The sequence below is a fragment of the Lygodium microphyllum genome, chromosome 13 (assembly GCF_053477565.2).
Source record: "Lygodium microphyllum isolate KBCC chromosome 13, Lygodium_microphyllum_v1.1.10, whole genome shotgun sequence".
Classification (NCBI taxonomy): domain Eukaryota; kingdom Viridiplantae; phylum Streptophyta; class Polypodiopsida; order Schizaeales; family Lygodiaceae; genus Lygodium; species Lygodium microphyllum.
This window is the reverse complement of record NC_141147.1, coordinates 111,770,208-111,793,771: the sequence shown is the minus strand read 5'-3', so window position 1 is coordinate 111,793,771 and position 23,564 is coordinate 111,770,208. Positions and strand designations below refer to the sequence as shown.

At 48.9% G+C, this 23,564-nt stretch overlaps 3 protein-coding genes across 4 annotated transcripts in view; 1 reads left to right on the top strand and 2 right to left on the bottom strand.

Annotated features, from left to right (window-relative positions):
- Positions 1 to 23,337, top strand: part of LOC148027060 (pentatricopeptide repeat-containing protein At3g03580-like) — a 72,456-nt gene extending 49,119 nt beyond the window's left edge. For both annotated transcript variants that reach the window (XR_015692927.1, XR_015692926.1), the window contains 2 exons: positions 22,727 to 23,052; positions 23,206 to 23,337. The gene's annotated coding sequence lies outside the window, so the exon portion shown is untranslated. The remainder of the gene's footprint in view (positions 1 to 22,726; positions 23,053 to 23,205) is intronic.
- LOC148027062 (putative pentatricopeptide repeat-containing protein At3g49142) lies at positions 19,957 to 21,058 on the bottom strand. Its single transcript, XM_087690379.1, has 4 exons — positions 21,040 to 21,058; positions 20,515 to 20,880; positions 20,262 to 20,465; positions 19,957 to 20,165 (listed from the first exon to the last, which is right to left on the bottom strand). The coding sequence occupies exons 1-4, from the start codon at positions 21,056 to 21,058 to the stop codon at positions 19,957 to 19,959; spliced, it is 798 nt and encodes a 265-aa protein (XP_087546505.1).
- LOC148027061 (pentatricopeptide repeat-containing protein At1g03540-like) lies at positions 21,233 to 21,733 on the bottom strand. Its single transcript, XM_087690378.1, has one exon. It carries the CDS (start codon positions 21,731 to 21,733, stop codon positions 21,233 to 21,235), a length of 501 nt encoding a protein of 166 aa, XP_087546504.1.
- Positions 23,338 to 23,564: the final 227 nt, after the last annotated feature.

Below are 23,564 nucleotides of genomic sequence, written 5' to 3'. Positions count from 1 at the left end.
AAATCACACACGAAGAGGCAGAGGGTTGCTGCTGTGAAACAGGGAGAAAATCGCAGAAAACAAGGGGGAAAATAGAGTAAATGCGAAGGTAACTGCGTAGGAAATGCCAGGAAAGGGATCTGTGGTGTTCAGGGAAGAACCAGCGGGGTATAAATTCTGGGAGGGCAAGAGAGCCCCCATTTCCAACCAATGGAGAGAGAGAGAGAGAGAGAGAGAGAGAGAGAGAGAGAGAGCGAGTTTGGCAACCGTCCGATCGACCAGGGCATGGAGGACATTGCGTTCGGCGATCCCCAGGTAACCGATCTCCCCCTCACCACTCCAACTCCATCGCTGGTGAATTTCGTGGTCAATAGTAATAGACATCTGGAGATATTTGGGCGAATCCGTGTGCGCAAGCTCATCGGACCGGCGGACTCGGACGTCCGACCCAGTGTCCGATTCCCAGAATCGGACACTCGGACAACCGTCCAATCGGACCAACCTATCCGACTACTAGAATTGGACCAACCCGTCCGACTCGAACGCTTTGACTCGGATCCACCCTGTCCGATCGGACGAATTAATACACGTCACCAATCGGACTACCTGCCCGGTCCGATTCCCAGAATCGGACCTGCCCATAATCGGACCACTAGGATCGGACACTCGGACCAGTCTGCCCGATTCTAGAAATCGGACCACCCTGTCCGATCGGACCATTCGGACGAATCGGACCACTCAAAATCGGACCAGCCCAGAATCAGACTCCCCTTGTCCGATTCATCGTTGCCTGTCCGATTTTTGAGAATCGGACACTCGGACCTTGAGACTGCCACTCAACCCTGATACACCTGGTCCGATTCCGGACCACTGGTAAATCGGACCACTGGTAAATCAGACGTCCGATTCCCAGAGTCAAACCAAAACAAAAACCTGACCCATCCAGGGATACACTGGGGCACTCCCTAGCGACTCACCCCCGTGCGAACAACAGGAAGCAGCACAAGACCCTAGAACCCGTAGGAAACGCCAGGACTGGAGTAGCAAAGCCTATCAGGCCCGAAACGAGCGAGAGTGAGTGAGACGCCGGGGAATTGCTCGCAGCACTCATGTTGAATTTCCGCACTTGAAGTACACTTGGGAAAGCTGAAAGCCTGATTGAGCACAAGTGTACGAGGAATAACACACTCACGAGTGACCATAAGTTGAGCACTGCATTCAAAAATTAAAGGAACTCACTCAGATAAATCGCCCAAAAAAACCCACCAATAGGAGAAGACCCAAGGTATAGGCAAACGCGCGAAGCGCAGGGTAGAATCAAGCAAGGAGCGTCAATGACAAGGATCTGTCTCACGACCGGGCGCAAGAATTCAACCATGACAGAGGGAGGCTCAGACCATCGGTTTACAAGGGAGCTCGATGTGAGCGCATTCCCAGACGCTATATAGCAGATGGTGAGCAGTTACGATGCACATGCCCGGTGCGAGCACTGTGGCAGGACGGCAGATGCAATCATTGCGGACCCAGAGGAGGAGAGAAGGCTAGCCCGCAAGGCATTGCAGGGCATAGCCGAGTATAATAGGGACCAACAAGCCAGGAGCCTAAGGCAAAGCATGGAGCATGACATGCAGCGAGTGCTGAACTTGGCTGGCCGGAACCGGATAGACCAGGAAAGAGCACTAGAGGAAGACCTGACGCTGGGCGAGCTCCTCATGAAACGGCTGCTCAATAACACCGCGGTAGAGCAGAGTGCCACTGCGCTAGCAACATCGCTACTTGCAGGGTTGGGGGCAAACCAGGGCTTAAAGAGCCAAGCCAAAATACCTATTGTCGCCAACCAACTCGACAAGTACCAACCACCTGATGACCCGTACAGCTTCGTCGAGCAGTTTGAGCAAGTCTGCGAAGCCAATGGCCTCAATGACCAGGCTCAACGTTCGCAAGCATTCGGACTTTGCTTAAGCGATAAGGGTAGGACGTGGTATACAAGCCTGGACGCCATAGAACGAGCCAACTTCAATAACCTCAAGGACCTTTTTGTCAAGAGGTTTGCCGAACCCGGATACTCTGACAACCTGCTAGTACGCCTGATGAACGTCAAGCAGAAGGAGAAGGAGGGCATCTGCAACTATGTGACCCACGTGAGAAGCCTCCTTAAAAGAATCCCCTTAGGCGAGAGACCGACTGACAGGGCAGTATCGACTGTATTCATCAGCGGAATTCGAGATAAGGAATTGTACAAGGCACTGGCAGGCAACTCAAGCTTGCAACGAGACGTGGTGGCTAGGGTTTTTAAGGAAGCCATCAGGGTCGATGACCAGCTGAAAGAGCGGAGCTCCAGGAGCTCAAACCTAGAAGAAACCAATCTAGCGAGCGATCAAACCCATCATCCCAAGATAAGGAAAAGACCACCGAGACGGACCACGGCTTGGCCGAGGTCAAGACGGAATTGGCCAAAATACAAGACATGTTGAGGCGACCGACGCGTCTGCACGTCCAGTGCATGTACTGTGGAGGAAACCACCTGCCAGCAGAGTGTCAAGACCCTAGGTCAAGACCCTGCGCTAACTGCGGTAGGTTCGGCCACGATGCCGCACACTGTAGACTACCACGAAGACTACCATACGCGCAACCCTACGGCCAGCCTTATCCGGCTAACAGGCCGCAGCCATTCTTCGGACGGGAAGCCCCGCTAGCCCTACCTGCGCCTAACGATATGAAACCAGCTCTCCCTAGGCTGGACATAAATCCTACCGGCATTCCGAGGCCGCCTGGTCCCTATGTGACCCACCCACCGAGCGACGCTCCCGTACACTACATAGAGGAGCCCAGTGACGAAGAGACCTACCTATATCCTTACGTCTCGCATGACGACGAGGGCAATGCGGTCCTCATGGATTACCGACCCGTGCCGGTGATGGCATTAGGACGAGAACGGGGTAGAGGCCTAGGAGGGCAGCCATAAGATCCGGTCACTTGTTGGACTTGTGGACATCCCGGTCACGTCTCATCGCGCTGCCCCGAAAGAGAGCAGCAAAACAGGGACAAAGCTGACCAAAGGTGCGCAGAGTGCGGAATCACCCATCTTTTCATAGACTGCCCAAAACGAAAGTCGCCCTCCGGTTCAGCTAATTTGACATCCGTCCCGTTGGGGCTGTTTGCTGTTGAAAACCCCGATGGGGAGGCCACACCTATTCCCTTGCGAGTTATGACCCGAGCACAAACGAAGCAGGTCGGCATCTCTCTGCCAGGACCTAGCAATCTTGATGCGACCTCAGTAGGAAAGAAAAGCCGTAGGCGGAAAAAGAAGAGATCGGAGGCTAAGGTCGCACTAAAAACCGACAGTGTTACGACCTTACCTCATGGGAAGAAAGTCTCAGACGCAGAGACTTCAGCCCCTAAAACTGCCCAAAAGGGAAGCGCTAAGATAGGGGAATACCCACACCCCAAGCGGCAATTAGAGGCCATAGAAAAGGTGAAGGAATGGGTGAGGGAGGCTCAACAGCACCTCGAGGATGTTGAACCCATCACGGAGGACGAGATCGATGATCTCTCCAGCATAAGCACGCCAATATCACCGCCTCAACCTAAGTCGGCCGCGGCTACTATGCCACAAGCAGTGCCATTGAGGCCAAGCCTAGACACAACAGAGCCGCAGATCAGCCGCAGCCATTGGCCCAGACAGTCTAGGCTAAGGGAAGGACGAGTGTTTAGCAATCTCCTGACCACGCTAGTGACCACCCCTGTAACGTTTGGCCTGGGAGATCTGCTTAAGCAGCACCCTACCCTGTGGCAAAATCTCAAGCAGTGGCTCGAGGGACCGCAAGGTCAGGCCCCGGCAGATCCTCAAGACCAGGATGCGGAAACACAATTGCCAAGTTTGACGCTACACTCCGGGCCTAAATCCTTGCACGTCAACACCTTCTGGGAGGGCTCGGAGATGCACGCAGTCCTGCCGGTCCTAGCCCTGGGGGACGCAACGAGGAAGGGAATTGTAGACACAGGAGCTGGGGTTAGTGTGCTTAGCCACGTAGTGCTGCAGACATGGGGAATCCCGCCTGTCGAAGCTGCTCGGTTTAATGTCACGCTAGCAAACGGTATGCGAGTGAAGCCATTCGGGGTCTTGAAGAATTGGCCAGTAAAGATTGCAGGAGTCCAGTTCTCTGTCGACTTTATAGTCATAAAGGGAGTGGACTATGATATCCTATTGGGTCGACCCTGGATGCGCAATGCTAGAGTTATCGAAGATTGGGGTAACAGCCTGATCTTCCTTGGCAACCGAACTGACGCCGTGAGAATAGAGATGGACACTTGGAAGACCTCGCCAGTCGACCTAGACGCCATCTCTACTATGCTCAAGGGGAACACTCAGGTCAAGGAACCCTATGGGTCCTTAACTAAGTATATCCCATGCCCAAAGGACGAGCGGGATTGGATGCACGTTCTCGCTACACTTGACCTGCCGTTCTCAGACCATGAGGCGTACGAGCAGGCTGTCAAAACATTTGACAAGCCAAATGAAACACTCTCTACACCTGTCTACATGATGGCAGCAAGCCTCCATGAAGGGCCTAAGCCTGTCATCTTCCAAGTACCTTCCAACAAGAGGGAACTCCAGGGAATACTGGAGCACTTAACGAACCGACTGGCAGGCAACGCAGCCGCCAATCTCAAGCCACTCCAGGATCTCTTGGAAGAGTCTGAGTGGAAGTGGACCAGGGTACACGAACTGAACCTCAGGTATAACTGGGCTTTGGTTCCCGACCAACAAGACGAGGCAGAGCAAGCCTTGGGAGACGACGAGCAGTCGAGCGATAAAGATTTCTGTGATGAATACGAAGATTGCCAATCCTTCGATGATGAAAGTGAGGGTGAGGTAGATACCATCGAATACGACACCGAAGGGCGAGAAATTGAGCAAATCCGGGCAGATGCTAAGCCGCAGAAGAGACAGGCCCTTAGAGTGGACCAAGAAGTTATGTGTACGAAATGTGATCGTGCTTGGTTGGAACGGATGGGAGCAGTAGACCTTGAGCAAGCCGGCCTAGCCCAACCAGGAACGGCAGTACTGCTTAGAACCGAATCGCCATCTGAATTGCGGCCACCAGGGGAGACCACCTCCTCTAGTGAAAATGGGGGGTTCAACTCTAAATTGGAAGTTACTTTGGATAGTGACCCAGAAATCCCTAGGCCACCCATGACCAGACGCACCAAGGGGGACTTACCTGTCCACCTGAGGCGCAGACGGTTGCGGCAGGATGAGGCAAAGTGTCCCAAGGATGCACGATCAGAGGAACAAAGGAAGCCGCAAGACCTCCCTAACGCTTCTCTAAATTCAAAAGAGGGGACAGGGTAGTGGTCCTGCTAAGTGCCAAGCGCCAAGGGCAAACCAGCGAACCAATCGAAGGGCCAGCCAAGGTCAAGGAGGTAAACCTACCCCTGGAAGGGTAAGTACCCCGACCAGTGTTCATTGCCGAGGACTTGACCACTGAAGAAGAGTCCAGTCTTGTCACTCTTTTGCAGGAGTACATGGACGTATTTGCTTGGTCCTTAGATGAGCTACGAGGGGTAGATCCGAGTGTTGTGACTCACAACATACCCATGACGACGGATGCAACACCGGTCAAGCAGCGACCGTACCCCATGAATCCAAAGCACGCTCATGCTGTCAAGGAGGAAATCGACAAGCTGATGAGAGCTGGATTCATTTACGAAATTGAGCACACAGACTGGGTGTCGCCCATAGTCATTGTGATGAAGAAAAACGGCAAGATTCGAGTGTGCGTCAATTACAAGAAGGTGAACGCTGCTACAAAGAGAGACAACTACCCCTTACCGTACACCGAGCACATGCTTGAGAGAGTGGCAGGTAAGGAAGCCTATAGTTTCCTGGATGGCTTCTCGGGGTACAATCAGGTGCAAGTGCATCCTGCAGACAGGCACAAGACCGCCTTCGCCACTGAGTGGAGCGTCTTTGCGTACGTTGTCATGCCCTTCGGGTTAACCAATGCCCTCGCCACCTTTCAACGCCTCATGTGCACCATATTCAAGGACATGCTTCGCAAGGAGTTAGAGGTCTTTGTCGATGACCTGTGTGTCCATTCGGACCTGGATTGAACATCTAGACAAACTCCGCGCGGTCTTTGAACGGTGTCGCTTATACCGTCTCTCCCTGAACCCCTTGAAATGTCAGTTTTGGGTGAAGCACGGATGCATCTTAGGACACGTGGTATCAAAGAACGGCATTGCCACGGACTTCTCGAAGGTCAAAGTTATCGTTGACCTTCCACCCCCAGGTAATTACAGGGGAGTTCAATGCTTCTTAGGTTACACAGGATACTATCGGCAGTTTGTACTGAACTACGCGTTGATCGCTAGGCCATTGTACAAGCTGCTAATTGTATTCAAGTGGACCGAAGCATGCCAACAGGCGTACAAAGAATTGAAAAAGGCTCTAACAACGGCACCTATTTTACGAGCCCCAGACTGGACCATTACTTTCCACGTACACATTGACGCCTCTAAGTTTGCCATGGAGGCAGTGTTGTGCCAACCTGGTGAGCATAACCTAGATTACCCATTGAGTTTTGCTAACAGGCAACTCACTGAGACGGAGATGAATTATTCGACAATGGAAAGGGAGGGATTAGCCATGGTGTTCGCCGTGAAGAAGTTCCGGCATTACCTACTGGCCACCCCCTTCACCTTCTTCGTAGACCATCAAGCCCTGCTCTATTTAGTGAACAAACCTTGTGCTACAGGACGTATAGCTCGATGGCTTCTCCTGCTCCTAGAGTTCGATTTCTCCGTGGTGGTGCGGAAGGGAAAACAACATTACATGGCTGATCATTTGTCCCGTATACCCATAGGAGAAGCCGCTGGACAGGGCATCATGGACGAGTTACCGGACAGCCACTTATTCCATCTGTCCAGCGAAGGAGACCTATTCAAGGCCGATCTGACACCATACTGGGCAGACGACATAGTTCAAGTGCTCGAGCATGGGTTGCCCGAACGACCAATAGAACGGGCACGGCTTAGGCGCTTGATCTTGAAAATCCAGCCCTACCAGCTGATTGCAGGCCAGCTCTATAGGCTGGGGCAAGACGGATTGCTACGTAGGTGCGTATGTGAGTATGAGATGCACGATGTGCTCTCAGAGGCGCACAACGGTATTGCAGGAGGACACTTTAGCGGAGACACGACAGCACGGAAGGTGCTGCATTCCCAGCTATGGTGGCCCACACTTTTCCGCGATGCTACACAATTCGTCAAGCATTGTGACGAGTACCAACGGACAAAAGTCCCGATTCGTAAAGATCAAATGGAGTTAACCCCTGTTATTGCTCGCCAACCCTTCGAAAAATGGGGGATTGACTTCATAGGACCCATCAGCCCCGCGGCGCAATACTCACAAGCCAGGTACATCGTGGTGGCCACGGATTACCTCACCAAATGGGCGGAGGCGAGAGCCACGCGGAGAAACGATGCTAGGACGACTGCCAAGTTCTTATGGGAGCAAGTAATCTCGCGTTTTGGTTACCCCATCGAACTGGTTAGCGACCAGGAAACGCACTTCATCAACGAAGTGATAGCCCATCTCCTATCCGCCTTTCTCATCATCTATCGCAAATCCTCACCATACTACCCTCAGGCTAATGGCCAGGCGGAATCAACCAACAAAATTCTCATCAATGTCCTGACTAAAGTGGTCTCAGCCTCACGAAGCGACTGGGATAACAAGTTGATGGCAGCCTTGTGGGCCTACCGAACAGCTTATAAAACGGCCGTCGGTCAAACACCTTTTAGGCTAACCTATGGGACTGAAGCCATTCTCCCATTAGAATTCTTCGTCCCTAGCCTGAGGATAGCGCTCCAAGAACGGTGGGAAGGGAAGGAAGCATGGAGGCAACGCTTGGTTGAGCTGGAACGCCTGTCAGAGGTTCGTCTTCTAGCCACCCACGCACTTATCTATGAGAAAGCCCGACGCAAAAGCTGGTTTGACAAACATGTCAAGCAACGGGAGTTTGAGCAGGGTGACCTAGTGCTCTCTACTCAGTTAAAGGACATAAGCAAAAGATGAAATTCAGAGGTCTCGGACCCTTCAAGGTCCGGGCAATCAGCCGAACTAGTAATGTCGAGCTGGAAACACTGGATGGTGAAGGAATGGGCTTCTTCAATGGCAGCCGGGTCAAGAAGTACTACCCGCCCACTCATCCTTTGCATGAGCCACCAATGATAGAACCACCCGTCAAAATACGAGTAGCCACAATTACGGAAATCTGCGAGAATGAGGAGCCTGTAGAACCTGCCTACCTCCGTGTCACGGTCACTGCCAAGCAGACGTGCTCCTTCGACGCCCTGATTGATGAGGGGGCGGATTTTAACGTGTTAACGCACGAGCATTGGATCCAGCTCGGCAAGCCAATACTTCATTCCACAACAGCCAAATTAAGCCCATACGGGGCTCAATCCTACCCGCTTCTTAGCACATGCCGAGTCGCCGTTTCTATCGAGTCTGAAACTATCCCCATGCTGTTTTACGTATTGCCAAATATCATGGATGCAAGCACAGAGTCATTGCTCGGGCGAACCTTTAAAAAGCAAGCCCACTGCAATGTTGATTATGAGTCGCAACGCATCCACTTAACGATCGGCAACGTGCGTATTGTCACGACTTTCAGCAAGGGCCTCACAACCCTATCACTGCTCACAGGGCCACCGATAGAAACAGCCGTACGTAGGACTAAGGAGGGGGCCCATGCATATCTACCGCACCCAGATCCCCATAAACCGCAGCCCGCAGCACCCAAAGCAAAACCCCAACAGCCTCACTTGCAATGGGTACCTAAGCAGCCTCGAGAACCGCCTAGAACTAGACGCGCATGTCTGCGGAAGACCTACAAATCTAAACCTAGGAAACCAAGACGCCATCATCGCAAGTGCCGCGTGATTAAACAAATATGGGTCCCTAAAATCCTCCTGCGTGCACAAGGCTACTATGAGAGGAATGCCTCGCTGTGGATCCCTAAAATCCCGATTGTCAAACGCACTAGTTCTACGTCGACCTTAAGTCTAATCAGTCCTTGTCCCCCGATGTCTCAAGACCATGAATCGCAGGGCTCACCCCACTCATCCGACCCCTCTACGTGTCAACCCAAGAGTGTCGCACACGCCTATCGGCCCAAACAACAGCCATCACCACAAGTGGCATCATCCAACCAACTCAACCCGCCGCTCCGCAGCCTAGCTGACTGCAGCAGCATAGCCCCTGAGATCAAACCCAACCCATCCATCTTGCCAACACCCAGGTTGCCGACTCAAACGGACCCCCAGCCGCAACTCTGTACTGTCAGAACCTCCAGCTCCAGCAAACCTCAACCACCCGCCGACCTTAAGCCCTCCTATGAACGAAAGTCATTTCTAATGCTGGCCGCTGACCTCGCAGAGGACACTGGAGATGATGTGGTGGACTGCATCAAACAGCTCGATGCCACCTTTGTTGCACTGGCTCTCAGCTATGATCGCCTGGACTTGGGACTATTAGCAAAACCCTTTGCAACAGACGTGCGCAATATGTCTTGCTCTCGGGAGACTTTTGAATTCGCCTTTGCACAGGCTTCTCGCTCTGCTGCCGAGTTGCTCGCTAGCGAGGTCTCCAAAGAGCAAGCCATTAAGCAACGCCTCATCACATCATTTGACCCACGGACGTCGTCTGCCATCACTGACCAAGAGAGCGCAAGGTTATCCAACCTGGCGGATACGGGATCACCCTTCTTGAAGCAGTGGTACGCTCTTAGGTTGAAATGGGAAGTCGATGGATGCCGCATAATGACCAACGCCGAACAACGCCGAGCCATCAAAACGGCCGAGTATGATCCCACCTACGTCGCGCCTACCTCGTATAGAGTGTTAACCACTCTTCGGGGTCAGCCCATGGACGATCATATCTTAGGGCACCCCTATCTCGACCGCCTCTTAACAGAGGAAGAGCTCCACATCGCAAGTCGGGTCGACTCCGGTGATTTGCTCACAGATGTCCTCACGTACATCATGCATGTAGGCATTCGACCCTGTGATCTAGACTGCGCTGCACACCTGGAATATAACCCCAGGGGCAGTAAGGGGATAAACGAAGTTAAATCTAAAAAGTAAACCAAGTGTGAAAGGCTCAAAATTGAAATTCATATAAAAGGAGGTGATAGAAGTCTGAAATGAAAAGTTAGGGCTATGAGCAATAAAATCTGCTATGCTTTTGGTCGTCCAGCAAATTAGTTGCCAAAAAATACTAAAAAGGGAATTGGCTAAATGTGCAGGTGGCGACCATGGCAAGCCAAGACAAAGCCGGCAAGCTCCCCTTCTCGGAGGAAGAACAAGTGAAGTACGGCCTCACGGTGGAAACAAGAGCGTTCAACCAGCTAAAGTTCCGCCACATATTCAACCTGGAAGACCTAGTCATCGAAGAACCGGCGGTACGTCAAATTATAGAGCAATGCCACCTCTACAGAGGTACCTGGACGCAGTGGGCCAGAGGATAAACTACACCCTGTCCGCTGAGTTCTTGTGTACCTTCAACAGAAACAGGGGCACCGTCACGGTACGGGACAGGGAAGCTATCAAACAGGTGCAGGTCGAGCTAACCCCCGAGCTGGTGGAAAGGGCACTAGGGCTGCCAAACAAGGTGGAAAGGAAACCAAAAAGAGACGTCTATGCCATGTTGGGGATGGATAAAGTGAAGGTCCACACCAACGACGGAATTAGCCTGGCAGACATCCCCAACCAAGAGATTCAGCTGCAGGCAAAGATGATGCATGCCCTGTTCTCAAGCCAGCGGTACAACAGCATTATGACCAGAATCAATGTACCTCTGCTCAACAGCATCGCGGCGCAATCGCTGGACGAGGTGAACCTCAATGGGTTCGTAAGAAAGACAATTGAGGCTTCGGCAAAAGACCTGGCGACAGGAGGAAGAGCCATGGCAGTAGAATCCCCTTCACCCCGATCGACCCGCAAAGCCTTATCCTCCAAGGCCTCCACCATAGGGCTTGGAGGTGTCCTTACCGCAATCATTCACGAAGCGATAGGGCAGGGACAAGCAGGAGAAGACAAAGAGGAAGGTGACGAGAAAAGTGGCGAATCACCGCCGTCGCAGTCCCAGCCTCACGCGGAAGGGCAGTCTGATGAAACGGAAACGGACATCGACGAGGAGGGAGAACCCCAGGCTGCACCAAAAAGGAAGGCGGAACAACGAGAACTAAGGCCCTACATGGAAAAAGAGAGGAAGAGCGAAAAAAGAAAGAGAAGGAAGAGCTCGAATGGGCCCAAAGGGAGTCAGTAAGGGATGAGGAGGAAAGAAAAAAGAGGGCCGAGGAGGAGCTGAGAAGGAAGGAAGAGGAAGATTTGGAGCTGGCAACCCGTCACTCCATCGAGGAACAGCGAAGAAGAGACGTGGAAGGAGCAGGGGGTCCGCACCAACCTGAGGCACCCGGTCCCAGTACTGGTGTGTCGGAAATTGTGCACCTGCCCCCTGCAGAAGGAAAAGGAAAGGACCTAATCAGGCCAGCTTCCCCTCTCCTCATGCCACCCATGCAAGCCACCCCTATCATGGTGACACCCCTTGCCACCGCCACCCGGGGGCACACCCCAAAAGTCGACGAGAGCAACGTGGTCACCTGGCTGCAGTTTCTAGTGGAAAGGGAGCTGGCAAGGGAAGCGGCCGTGGCCACCCCAGCTTCAGGAGCCAAAAGGGCAGCCACGGCCGAACTGGAACCAAGGTCGGAATTGAAAAGACAAAAATTAGAAGAGGTTGCTACCACTACAACCATGCCCCACCCCCCACCTCCAGCAGGCCACTACGACGAGTACGTGAAGGAGCTGCTCGCACAGTTGCAAAGAGCCAGACAGGAAAGGAGGATAGCTGTGGAGGAGCTGGCAGCGGAACGAGAATCACAAGCCGCCCTCCAGCTGGACAGAGTAAAGCAGATAACAGAATATCAAAGGGAAATCTCTGTGCTCAGGGAGGAAGCCAGCACTAAGGAGGCAGAAGAACTAAAAGCCCTGAAGGAATGCGACGCTGCCTGGGAGGGAAGAAGGAAAATCCTGATGGAGCGTCTCAACGGGGAGAGGGAAACGAATGCCCACCTTCGGCGCAAGAATGATCAGTTATCTGCAGCCAACCTGGAAGCGCAAAGCCAGCTTTACAAAATCAGACAGGAGGCTACAGAGCTGGATCAATTAAGGGCAGAACAGGTGCGAAGGATGCAGGTGAAGCTGGACTAGCTCAATGCGCAAATCGCAGAGGAACGCCAGGAGCAGTCCCGCCTGCACCGTGAGCTCGAGGCCCAGCAGCAACAACTCATGGCAATGACCCTCCATCAGGGGGAGAGCCTGGAAGATATGGAAAGAATGGCAAAAGAATGGTCCGATCATAACGAGCATAGAGTACGGGACTTAGCACACCGGCTAGCCAAGGCCGAAGGAAACAGGGTGCTGGCTGAGAATCAGGCAGAAGCAGCCCAGCTCTCCATGATAGCCCAGCAGCACACCTTTCTCAATACGCTGCTCCACGCCACCAGACCAGAAGGAGATAAAGCCAATGACCAGCTACAAAGGAAACTAACCATTGCGCGCAGAGCTCTCACAGCAGGCCTGCACGTGCTGCTGCAGCTAGGAGGCCCGCCGCAGAGCCGAGAAAAGCAGAGAAGATATCTTGCTCAGGTAGGCCTGACGGCACAGAAGATAGATGACCTCGGTTTCACAGAGGAAAAAACACAAGAAGACGAGCAAGCAGAAGGGGGTGAACCGGAGCTCGATCTGGGACCTCAGGAGAAGGAATACGTCCCACCACCCCCTCAACCACAACAAGCTGAAGTACAGTCCCCTGATACATCTGCCGAGAGAAGAGCGGCCCAAACCAACCGTAGGAAAGAGATGGTGGAGAAGGCAAGAAGAAAGCTGAATGCCAGACCTGTCCCGAGACAGCCTGCCCCCCTCCTACTGCGCACCCAAGACTCCCCTGCCGAATTCCGTGCTGAATTGATTATCTGGGAACAGCAGGAGTATAACCGCGACCCCTTCGACTTGCGCTTTGAGTTTCCCCCTGCCTTGAATAGGGTACTGCCCATTCAACTGGTGGAGGATGTCATTACCATGGGGGCAAGGCTCAAAGCCAAATGGTTAGCGGAGCGTGAGGCTCACCCAACTGCTTGGGGAGCCGAGGACCGCGAGTTTTGGCAAGATAAAGTCCTCCAGGTGCCTAGATCAGTGGAAGGCTATAATTGTCAACCCACTTGGAGGAGACGCATTTTTTACGTCAACCTGGAAGCGTGGATGGCATTTTGCAACACCCTCCCTTCAGAGAGAAACGACCCCACTTTCATGCCGTATCCTCGAAGGGTAGGAGTGGACTTCAATCCGTCCATCCACGGCAGGTTCGATTTCCCCATCATCTATAATACCAATAGCACCTCCCATAGAAATGCCCTCCTTTTCACCCTCCCCGACTTGTATAGCTCTATAAATAAATTTCTTAGCGAATTCACCTCTTGCCCCGACCCCGCATTCATCACCACTTGTAATTATCTTAGGTTAATTAGGATCCTAGTCCACCAAGAGCCCGCACCCCAAGAACGCTACCTCCCACCTCTCTATTTTGACCCCAACGCCATAGACAGCAACACCATGACTCGCCTCATGATGCGTGCTTCTCTTTTGCCATCTTTCTGTGGTGCACTACTCGAAGACATGAACGACAGCAAATTCACCCAATGCAACCACCCCTTTCTTTCTACCACCACCCTCAAAACCCGCCTCCACATCAAAGGCTACTTGTTGAGTCGAAAATTCCTTAACAAGGCCTCCCGCCCTCCACCAACCCCTACCCACTATTCAGATGACGAGGAGTAAACTCCTGTCATGCCCTTGTATACTATAAATTTTTTTATTTTTTTTTTAAGAAAGAAAGAAAGAAAAAACACACACGATCACAGCACCGCACCTAGGGGTCCTCAAATTAGGTATGACTAGCGACCTTGGTCGGCTGGCTCCGTCCCTAATCCCCTAGCCCTTTCATACATCCCCCACAATTGATGAGGGCACATTAAGGGCAGGGCATACCTAGGGAGCTCGCCTCGCCCATGATATTCTTTTGCACTCATCTCAATGCCATTACAACCCACCGTGGTAAGCAAGGCTTGAAAGACAATGGAAAGACCATAATGACATCTCCAGCAATCTTCAAGTGTACTCCCCGTCTTCATTGACACATTTTTCCATCAACTTAGCCCCTTGCTTCACCGACCCCTTGCTATACAAGGAACCAGGCCGACAGTCTTCTAACTAAGTAATATCTAAGTATGCACAAGCACTCACATAATGCCTGCACTGAAGTATATTCACAGTTTGGGTCCTCAAGTGCAGGACAATACTCTCAGCTTGCTTAGAGTTCGACCTGTCTCCCAAACTAATCAAATATGTCTTGTGCACAATAGGGAAGACTAGCACTACCCTTAGGGAGAGACCACCTAAGAGGTTTTCAATTGCAGGTGTTGAAGACCACAACGGAAGTGTCATTCGTTCTTCATCATCACCCAACTCTGACTGCTCACCCCTCACCATCCGACAAGCCCGGAAAGAATAGTCCTGTGCAGAATCCCCAACAAACCAACACGTGTGCCGGCCACCAATGCAAACCCCATGAAACCACAGGCGTCCTTGTCACCCACGTCTTCGGTGCATGCTACCACCTGCTACTTACGACAATGAGTGCCATGGGATTGGCACTCGTCTAGGAGGGGGGTAATGTTAACCCCAACACGAAGAAAGCAAAGCAAAAGGAAATAAAAAAGACGCAGGGCAAAGGCGGAAAAAAGGTAGCCCGATTGAAGAAAGAATAGGAGAAAAGGCCAAAAGCGCAGGGCAACCTTAAAAGTCCAAGGCAAATGCAAAAGGGGAAATGTGCATTTTAAAATAAAAAGGCGCACCCTGAAATCTTGTAAAAGAGCGCCGGGCTCTCACCCGTGCAGTTTGTAAATGTAGACGGGCGGTGGAAAGGAAGCTAGGAAGATAGAAGGACAATGGGAAAAAGGGCCTAGGCTATGGCCGGCCATGTAAAAAGGGGAAAAGGGGATGACCGCCCAAAAGGGATTTAGGGGTTTGTATATAAAGTTGAAAAGTGAAGGAGAAGCTCATTCTTTGGTGTGTGGCAAAAGGAGTCTTCTTCTTCCTCTCTTCTTCTCTCTTTCTTGCTTGTGTGTGCTCTTGAGAGAGGGAGTGTGAGAGTGTGAGGAAGTGAGTGTGTGTGAGAGTGAGGGATCAAGAGGGTGAAGCTCTTCACCATCTCCTCTCCTCTTCTTCTCTTCTCTTCTCTTCTCTCCTCTTGCGCGTGCGGCTATGGAGGATGAAGCTTGGAGATGGAGGAGGCTTGAGGATGCTTGAGCTAGCATCTAGGATCGTGGAGCTACCGGAGTGCAAGAGGGAGGAGGATACTCGATCGAGCATCAAGGTAAGCTCACTACACTCGTAGGATTGACGGTGCGTCGGCTAGGTGAGAGATAGCCATAGGAGCTCGCTTGAAACGCTTGAAAGAATAAGCGGTCCGAGGGTCTTGGCGGTTAAGCGAAAGCTCCCACACCACTATGGTGGCATTTTGGCTCCGTCGTATATTGGTGGAGATTGGCTTTCCACAATCTGGACCTACGGAGCTGCGCGTGGAAAACCAAAGTGCCCTTGCTCTCGCGAAGAACCCGGTGTTTCATGTTCGTACAGAGCACATTGAGGTTCAGTATCACTACGTTCCGGAGCAGATTGTGGATTCGGAGCTGGCGGTGGCCTACTATCCCACGGTGGACAATGCAGCTGACCTCTTCACGAAGCCTCTGCCTCAGGCTTCTTTGCTTTATCACATGCGGTTGTTAGGTCTTCAAACTCTCCCAAGATCTGAGAGGGGGTATTAGCCTGTCTTATTTCTTTGCCAGTCTGTCATCTCCTGGTTGTGAGCTCTTGTCAGAGTCTGGCAGGAGACAGAGGAGCTCTAGCATTTCTTGTGTTCATTTTGTGTGCAGTCGGCCCATGTTTGGGCAGGTCATGCAGTCGGCCAATTCCTGGCAAGTCGGCCTGTTTTGATGATATGGGGCCATCTATAGATGCCCCCGTGTCATTCTACTTCACTTCTTCTGAAAATTCCAGCACACACTCCTCCATTCCCACTCTGACATTGGTGCTGCCATTATCTCCAGCCTGATCTGGTGCCCTCACTGACGCTTCAGGCTGCGTGTAGGGACTGATCAGTCCACAGTTTTGTATTCAGCATTCATTACAGTCAATGCAGATTTTCTTCCTTCATTTTTTGCTTTCTCTCTCTCTCTCTCCCTCTGTGTTCGTGTTTCTTCTTCCGTTGCGCACTCTTAGAAAACTCAGTGTAGAGGACAGCCCTACATCTGATGATGAGAAGGCTGAAATGGCCAAGATTCCGTATGCTTCAGCCATTGGCAGTTTGATGTATGCTGTGGTTGCTACACGTCCTGACATTGCCTTTGCAGTGGGAGTGGTTAGCAGTACATGGCAAACCCTGGCAAGAAGCATTGGGAAGCAGTGAAAGGTATTATGACATACCTCAAGGGCAAAAAGGATTTGTGCATCTGCTTTGGTAAGCAGAAGACATCTGTCGTTGGCTTTACGGATGCAAACTATGCTAGACATGCGGACTGCAAGAAGTCCACTACATTCACAGGCGGATCTGTCTCTTGGATATCCAGGCTGCAAAAGTGTGTTGCACTGTCTACTATGGAGGCAGAGTATGTGGCTACCACACTGAGGCATGCAAAGAAGGCTTATGGTTGTCACGTTTGGTTGTTGAGCTTGGGAGTACTAAGGTTCTTGCTCTCCACTGTGATAGTCAGAGTGCTATCATGTTAGCATGGAACCCTGTCTTTCATGCAAAGACAAAACACATACAGATGAAGTATCATTTTATCAGAGAGGTACTTGACAGCAAGAGCATTGAGCTCGTCAAGATGCACACTGATGATAACCCTGCAGACCTTCTTACGAAAGGTCTTCCAGCAAAGAGGTTTGCCCATTGCCAATAGATGATAGGTATTGGATAGGTATAGTCTCTTCAGCTTTGTACATACTTAGACTTAGCTGAATCTTTTCCTCTACCTTTGGGCACATTGCCTTTAGGGGGAAGTTGTTGGGATAAAGGGTAGTGCCCGTGTTCGCCCATAAGGGCCAAGTTGTACATAGTATATATACCTATCTAAAATCATTATTGAGGCACACTCTTCAGTACCACAAATCGTGAGTCTCTATCTCTTCTCTCTCTCAACCTACATCTCTACACAAAAGCTCTACTTCTTCTGCAACAAGATATTATAGCACTGCTTTTGCCAAACTGCAAAGTTGGTGCTCCTTCAAGCTTCTTGATATGCATAAGATGATTGTCACTACTGCTAGCTATGATTCACAGCCAAATAACTGTATGACAATAAATGACAGCTAATGCCAAGCAATGGAAGATTCATTGCAGCTAACTCAACATGATAGTGGCAATATCTTACATGTGTGCCTACGGGATTGCTCTACCAATATTCATGCTGAATTTACATTGTCTATGGTCGTCTATCATGAATTTGGAAGTGGATTTTGTGCTCCTAGACATCTAAGTGACCATTCTAGTAACCCTAGACAAGTGCGAAGAGAGATTGATCAATGTAAATGCTTCAAAGGCTGCCCCCATAAAATCTGACGCAAGTTTTGGACTGAAATTGAGAACTACTGCATGAAAAGTTCAGCAAGCCAAAAAGCAGATGGTGCATGCTTGAAACAAGAGTTCATACAGGGAATACTCAGATCTACCTTGATTCTAGAGGAGATTATTGCTCTTTGCTGTCTTGAATAGGGCTTTTGGTGGACTGTTTTGATGTATTCTGGTTCTGCTGCTGTTATAGATTAAAACTGAGATTTTTGGGCTGAACGAAGGGTCTTTGAAAGACCCAGAATAGGGCATTATTGGTCTATCTAGGCTACATTGGGATTGGATTGCTCGAGAATAGGGCATTATTGGTCTATCTGATGCAAGTTCAAGCCTAGTTTTGAGCCTCGTACATATTATTTGATGCTTGATCTCATGTATGGCAGGCATGAATCACATGGGCTGAATTAAATTAGGTTTTCACTAAGCCATAGCCTTAGATTTATGGTCATTATGCAGATGCATATGCTGTACAGGGATTGAGCTCAAGCTCATATGCGAGAAATATATTCTACAATTAGGATTCTCCTGTCTCTTGGATTTCTATTACTTCTTATCTTCTTCGTTTACGGATTTTATTTTCTCTGTGTTATGAACTCTTATTACCTGTCCTGGGGGCTTTCGCAAATATACGATAATAACCCCAACAACACTCATCTGGCATTCGTTTGAAGGCATTTTGCTTACTCTACTTAACCTGCTTACCATTACCATTCTCTGTTGCGAATAAAGAATCAAAATCAGTCTTGTGTGTTAATGGTAACAAAGTCATCTAGTGCACATTCTTGATAGTAGGGAATTAGAATCTTGACCCCTACAAATAAAGGCTTGTATTCTTTCTGCGCCTCATGGAGCTATGGCACTGATTGAATAAAATCTACGTTTATGTCTGCCAACGTTTGTTTCCAACTGCCCTCCCTCTTTTCTATTTCTTGCAAAATAGATACCAAGGCACACTCTGAGTCAGACTTCAACACCTGGAATACAGGTCATTCCTAGTACACAACATTAGTCGAGTAATTTAAAAAGTACATATTGTTAATAGCTATACATAGATATCTGATGGCACTACTATATACAGATTGGCTACTGGTGAAGCCCAAGGCCTTGCTGTCGGCTTTTCCTATACACTTGAATATATCATCATCCTTCAAGGCTGCAATAATGAACTTAAGATAGAAAAAAAGCTCCAAATGACTGGCAATCTTTACATTAAGCAGGTGTAGGTCTCCTATGCCAAAACATTGGGGGCAATGCAGAAGCAACAGTCAAAAACATCCAATAAAGGTGCAAAATGACACATAAGTTTGTTAAGACATGAGAAGTCAGCAGCCAGCAAGATACAAGGCGACATTCTATATTGTTTAGATGAATGAGTGTATATGGAGGTGGGCTGCTGGGGATGCTTTTTAACATGTCAACACAAGGAATGCAGGAGCCTGGGGGAAGTTAAGAAGGAATACACAAACCTCTGGATAGTTAACATGCAGTTGGTGTGGCATATAGATGGTCCGCAACCTTGATACCCAAATTTACTGAGCAGCATATCTGCATAATCCACCAACCATGGACTATAGCCATCAGAATGCACAGCAACCCCTAAACATACAACTGATAGCATGATCGAGACCTCTTTCATATTGTAAAGCAATTTACATACTTAGCCTCTATTAAAGAGATTTACATGCCTAATACTCAATGTTTGCTAGTCTGGCATACCCATATTCAAATAGTTCTTTACCCTATAGCAGAGTGATTTTAGTACTCGCAAAGCATATTCCACTGGTTCTTCATAGGCACACATTCAAGATAGAAGTAAGGTATTGGCTGATGTGACGTGGCCTGGAAAAATAGACCCAAAGGCCATTTAACACTCTTAGAAAGCATTCATTGGAGCAGGTTATTTCAGTAATCAATCTGCTCCAAAATATCATTAGAAGCTTTAACTGAAGAGTCCTCTTTACCTTATGGCAGAGTGCTTTCAAAGGACTTTAGTACTCGGAAATCATATTCCACTGATTCTTCGTAGACACACATTCAGGATAGAGGTAAGGTATTGGCTGATGTGACATAGCCTGGAAAATAGAGCCAAATGTAATTTAACACTCTGAGAAAGCATCCATTGGAGCAGGTTATTTCAGTAATCAATCTACTCCAAAAAATCATTAGAAACTTTAACTAAAGAGTCCTCTTGTTCTAACATACCAGCTATTCATAAGGCAAGATCAATTAATTTCTGAATATGGAATATACCCTGCACGCTTCCAGCGTGAACTGAAAATGTGCTCTCTGTGACTTTCATGGACAAGAAATTCATGCAGCTGCTTATCCACCTCAGTGGATGCACTGCCAGGTTTTTTCTCTGCCCTAGCTAACTTCCTGAGCTCTCTCACACTCTCTGCATCATTCCACATGCCAATACTTGCATAGATGTCTATCATCAGTAAATATGGAGCATAGTCTGCTTGATCGACCTCCACAAGCTCCTAAAAGTACCCCTCTCCTAGATCCACTTTACCATAGATCTTACAAGCGCTCAAAAGAGCTGTCAAGACCATTGTTGATGAAGCGCACCGCACTGCTGCAAGGAATCTCTTTGCTTCAAAAACGAATCCTGATCTTGCAAAAAGGTCCACCATACACGCATAATGGTCCTCTGTTGGTTCAATGTGATAATCATCTCTCACTGACTTGAAATACCCCTGGCTGTTGTCCACCAGACTAGCAAGCATGGCTACATGCAGGAAGAACACATATAAATGTGATAGAATGCGGTTCGATGCCTTGCTGTTGCATTTCCTCGAAGCATCGCACAGCCATGTTGCCCTCATGGTTCTCGCCATAAGCCTTTATTATTTCCATCCATGATTCAACATCCCAAACAGGAAGCTCATCAAACACTACTCGTGCTTTTGCAATCGCACCACATTTTCCATACATCTCTATCAACATCTTGCCTAAAGATAGATCTATTTCTAAGCCTATTTTTCTCACCTCTGCATGAATTTCTTGGCCCGTCTCCAAGGCTCCCGCGATGGCACAGGCTTTCAAGCAAAGAACATATGTAACAGCATATGCTAATACACCATCCAATTGCATTTGTTTGTAGCAAGCCAGTACTTGCATACCAAACCCATTATCGGCATATTCTGCAGTCTATGAAACTGCAGTTCGTGATGAGAGATCATTGAACACTCGATGTGATTCTACAAGTGCACCACATTTGCCATACATGTCCACGAGTGTGTTGCCTACAAGAAGTTATGTTTCATATCCCGTTGTAACAATATCAATATGTATTGACCTACCTGTTTCCAGGGAGCCCATAGAACCACAAGATTTCAAACACAACAAAAGTGTCACAGCATAGAGAAGGATGTCTGCCACTTGCATCTCCTTAAAACAATTCAACACTTCAGCAGAAGTCCCCTACTCTGCATATCCTGCAAGCAATGCAGTCCATGAAACCATATCTTGAATGGGCAACTTGTCAAAAACTTGTCAGGCCTCCCCAAGTGAGCCACATTTGGCATACATATCAACCAATGTATTTTCAACATTAAGCTCTCTTTCCCATCCCCTTTCAGTGGTCTTATAGTGTAGTTCTTGGCCTGTTTCTAGGGCCCTTATAATACCACAAACTTTTAAGCAAAGAACAAAAGTAGCAGCATCCATAGCCACATCTTCTAATTGCATCTGTTTGTAACAATTCAGCACTTCCTTACCGAGGCCCTGTTCAGTATATTTTGCAAGGAGCGCAATCCAAGAGACAGAATTGTGAACTGGAAGCTGGTTAAGCACCTTGTGTGCTTCTGTGAGCGAACCACATTTATCATACATATCCACCAATGTGCTCTCGGCATGAGGCTCCTTTTCCAAGCCCTGTTTCAATGTTTCAGTATGTAATTCTCTGCCTTTATCAATGTCTTCTGTCCTAGCGCAAGCATTCAACACAGTAACGAAGGTGTAGCTGCTGGGCAAGGCAAAATTGTCCCTTTGCATCTTACGGAAGAGATGGAATGCATGTTGCAAGTCACCGCAATTGTAGTAGCCAAAGATGAGGGAGGTCCAGGAATGCTCGCTCCAATGGGGCAGCCTGTCGAAGATGGCTTGAGCATCGGGGAAGCTGCTGCACTCCGCAAGCACAGGGATGATGTGGTTGCCAAGGAGTGAGTGCGACTCGAGGTTACGCTGGCACAGGCAGGCCTGGAGGCTCTAGACCTGCTCTAGGTCCTTCTTCTGCTTGCACTCCTGTAGGATGCTGATCACGCGCTCTCTCTCTACGACAGGCAGCTCTGTGCGCATGCCTCTCTCAAATCTCGGGCTCCGAACATTTCCCCAGGCCATCATTTCTTTATCTTAAGCTTTGGTCTCTGTTGATCAGCTTGACAATTACACGATCAGCAAAGAGTTGGAAGGATATGTGATAAGGGATTCTCTTAGTGAGCCCGGATATTCCATTATTGTGGAAGATGGCCAGTTTACTTGGGATGAGGAGAAGACCAAACCAATCCTACGTGGTATTAATCTGAAGATACCACAAGGACATCTAGTTGCTATTGTTGGAACTGTAGGGGCTGGAAAATCTTCACTACTATTTGCTTTGCTTGTTGAAATGCCTAAGCTTTCAGGAACAGTGAGTTTCTTTTTCTAAAATTTTGAATAGATCAAAGTTCACCTATCTCTGTTTCTAAAATTTTGAAATTTTCTTTCAGGCACGTCCAATATTTTAGGATGAGGTTGATGCATTAAAATAGAAATTTTCCGCTGGGTCCTACATTTTAGGATGAGAGGTTGACACATGAAAGTAAACTGTGTTTTGCTATAACTTTAGAATGAGGTTAATAGTAGACGACTGCTTAGCACTTCACAGTGAAAACCAGTTAAAACAGTTGCCTCAGAGGTGAAATATTTGATTATTGCACTCTCTCATTTTGTTTGCAAACAAATTGCGCCCAGTTGCATATTTATTTCATATTATGACTTTTGTGGCAGGTTCTAGTTCATGGTAGAACAAACAGAGATAGGTGAACGTGGTATCAACCTTAGTGGTGGACAGAAGCAGAGAGTCCAGTTGGCAAGGGTTGTGTATCAAGATTCTGATGTTTACTTTTTGGATGATGTCTTTAGTGCTGTTGATGCTCACACAGGCTCTGCTGTTTTCAAGGTCTTTTTTCATTGGGTTTCTTGTCGATGTAGTTTCAAAAATGCAGCATTGGCCTCGTCGTCGTGAAATTGTGTACTGAAAAGCTCTGGAAAAGAAGACTAGAGTTCTTGTAACCCGTCAAGTAGAGTTTCTACATAAAGCCGATCTTATTTTGGTAAGACCCTCCTTGGCAAGTCTCTTATGTGTAGGAAGAATTTTGCTTTTGTATTTGGTTGCATGGTTTTGTGTTTCTCTAAGTCCAATACTGGACTGTAGTTGGTATTTTTGTTTCCTAATAAACAATAACAATGTGGCATTGTTATTGTAGAAACGAATTGGGTCGTAATCAAGATTCCTTCCTTCTTGTTGAAAGTGAAGTAGCTCCCATCAGAGGGTCATTCTTAGTGATCTATTTTCTCCATTTCTATTGGACATGATAAGGTGGCAAGATTGTTGTAGGATGTTTTGTTTACCACATTGGTAAGGCCTAACATTTGCTTCAACTTTCCTTTGAGCGGGTGCCTTCTACATCAAGCCAGTGGAGGGCATGCACTCGAAGCAATACTATTGTAAGAATGCTTCTTGTTTGAGGTAAAACGTTTCTTATGAGATGCTAATAGCATAAGCAACTAAAAATATTTGGTTTGTGAGGTTGTCAAGAAAATAACAAAGAGACCAGAGAAATTG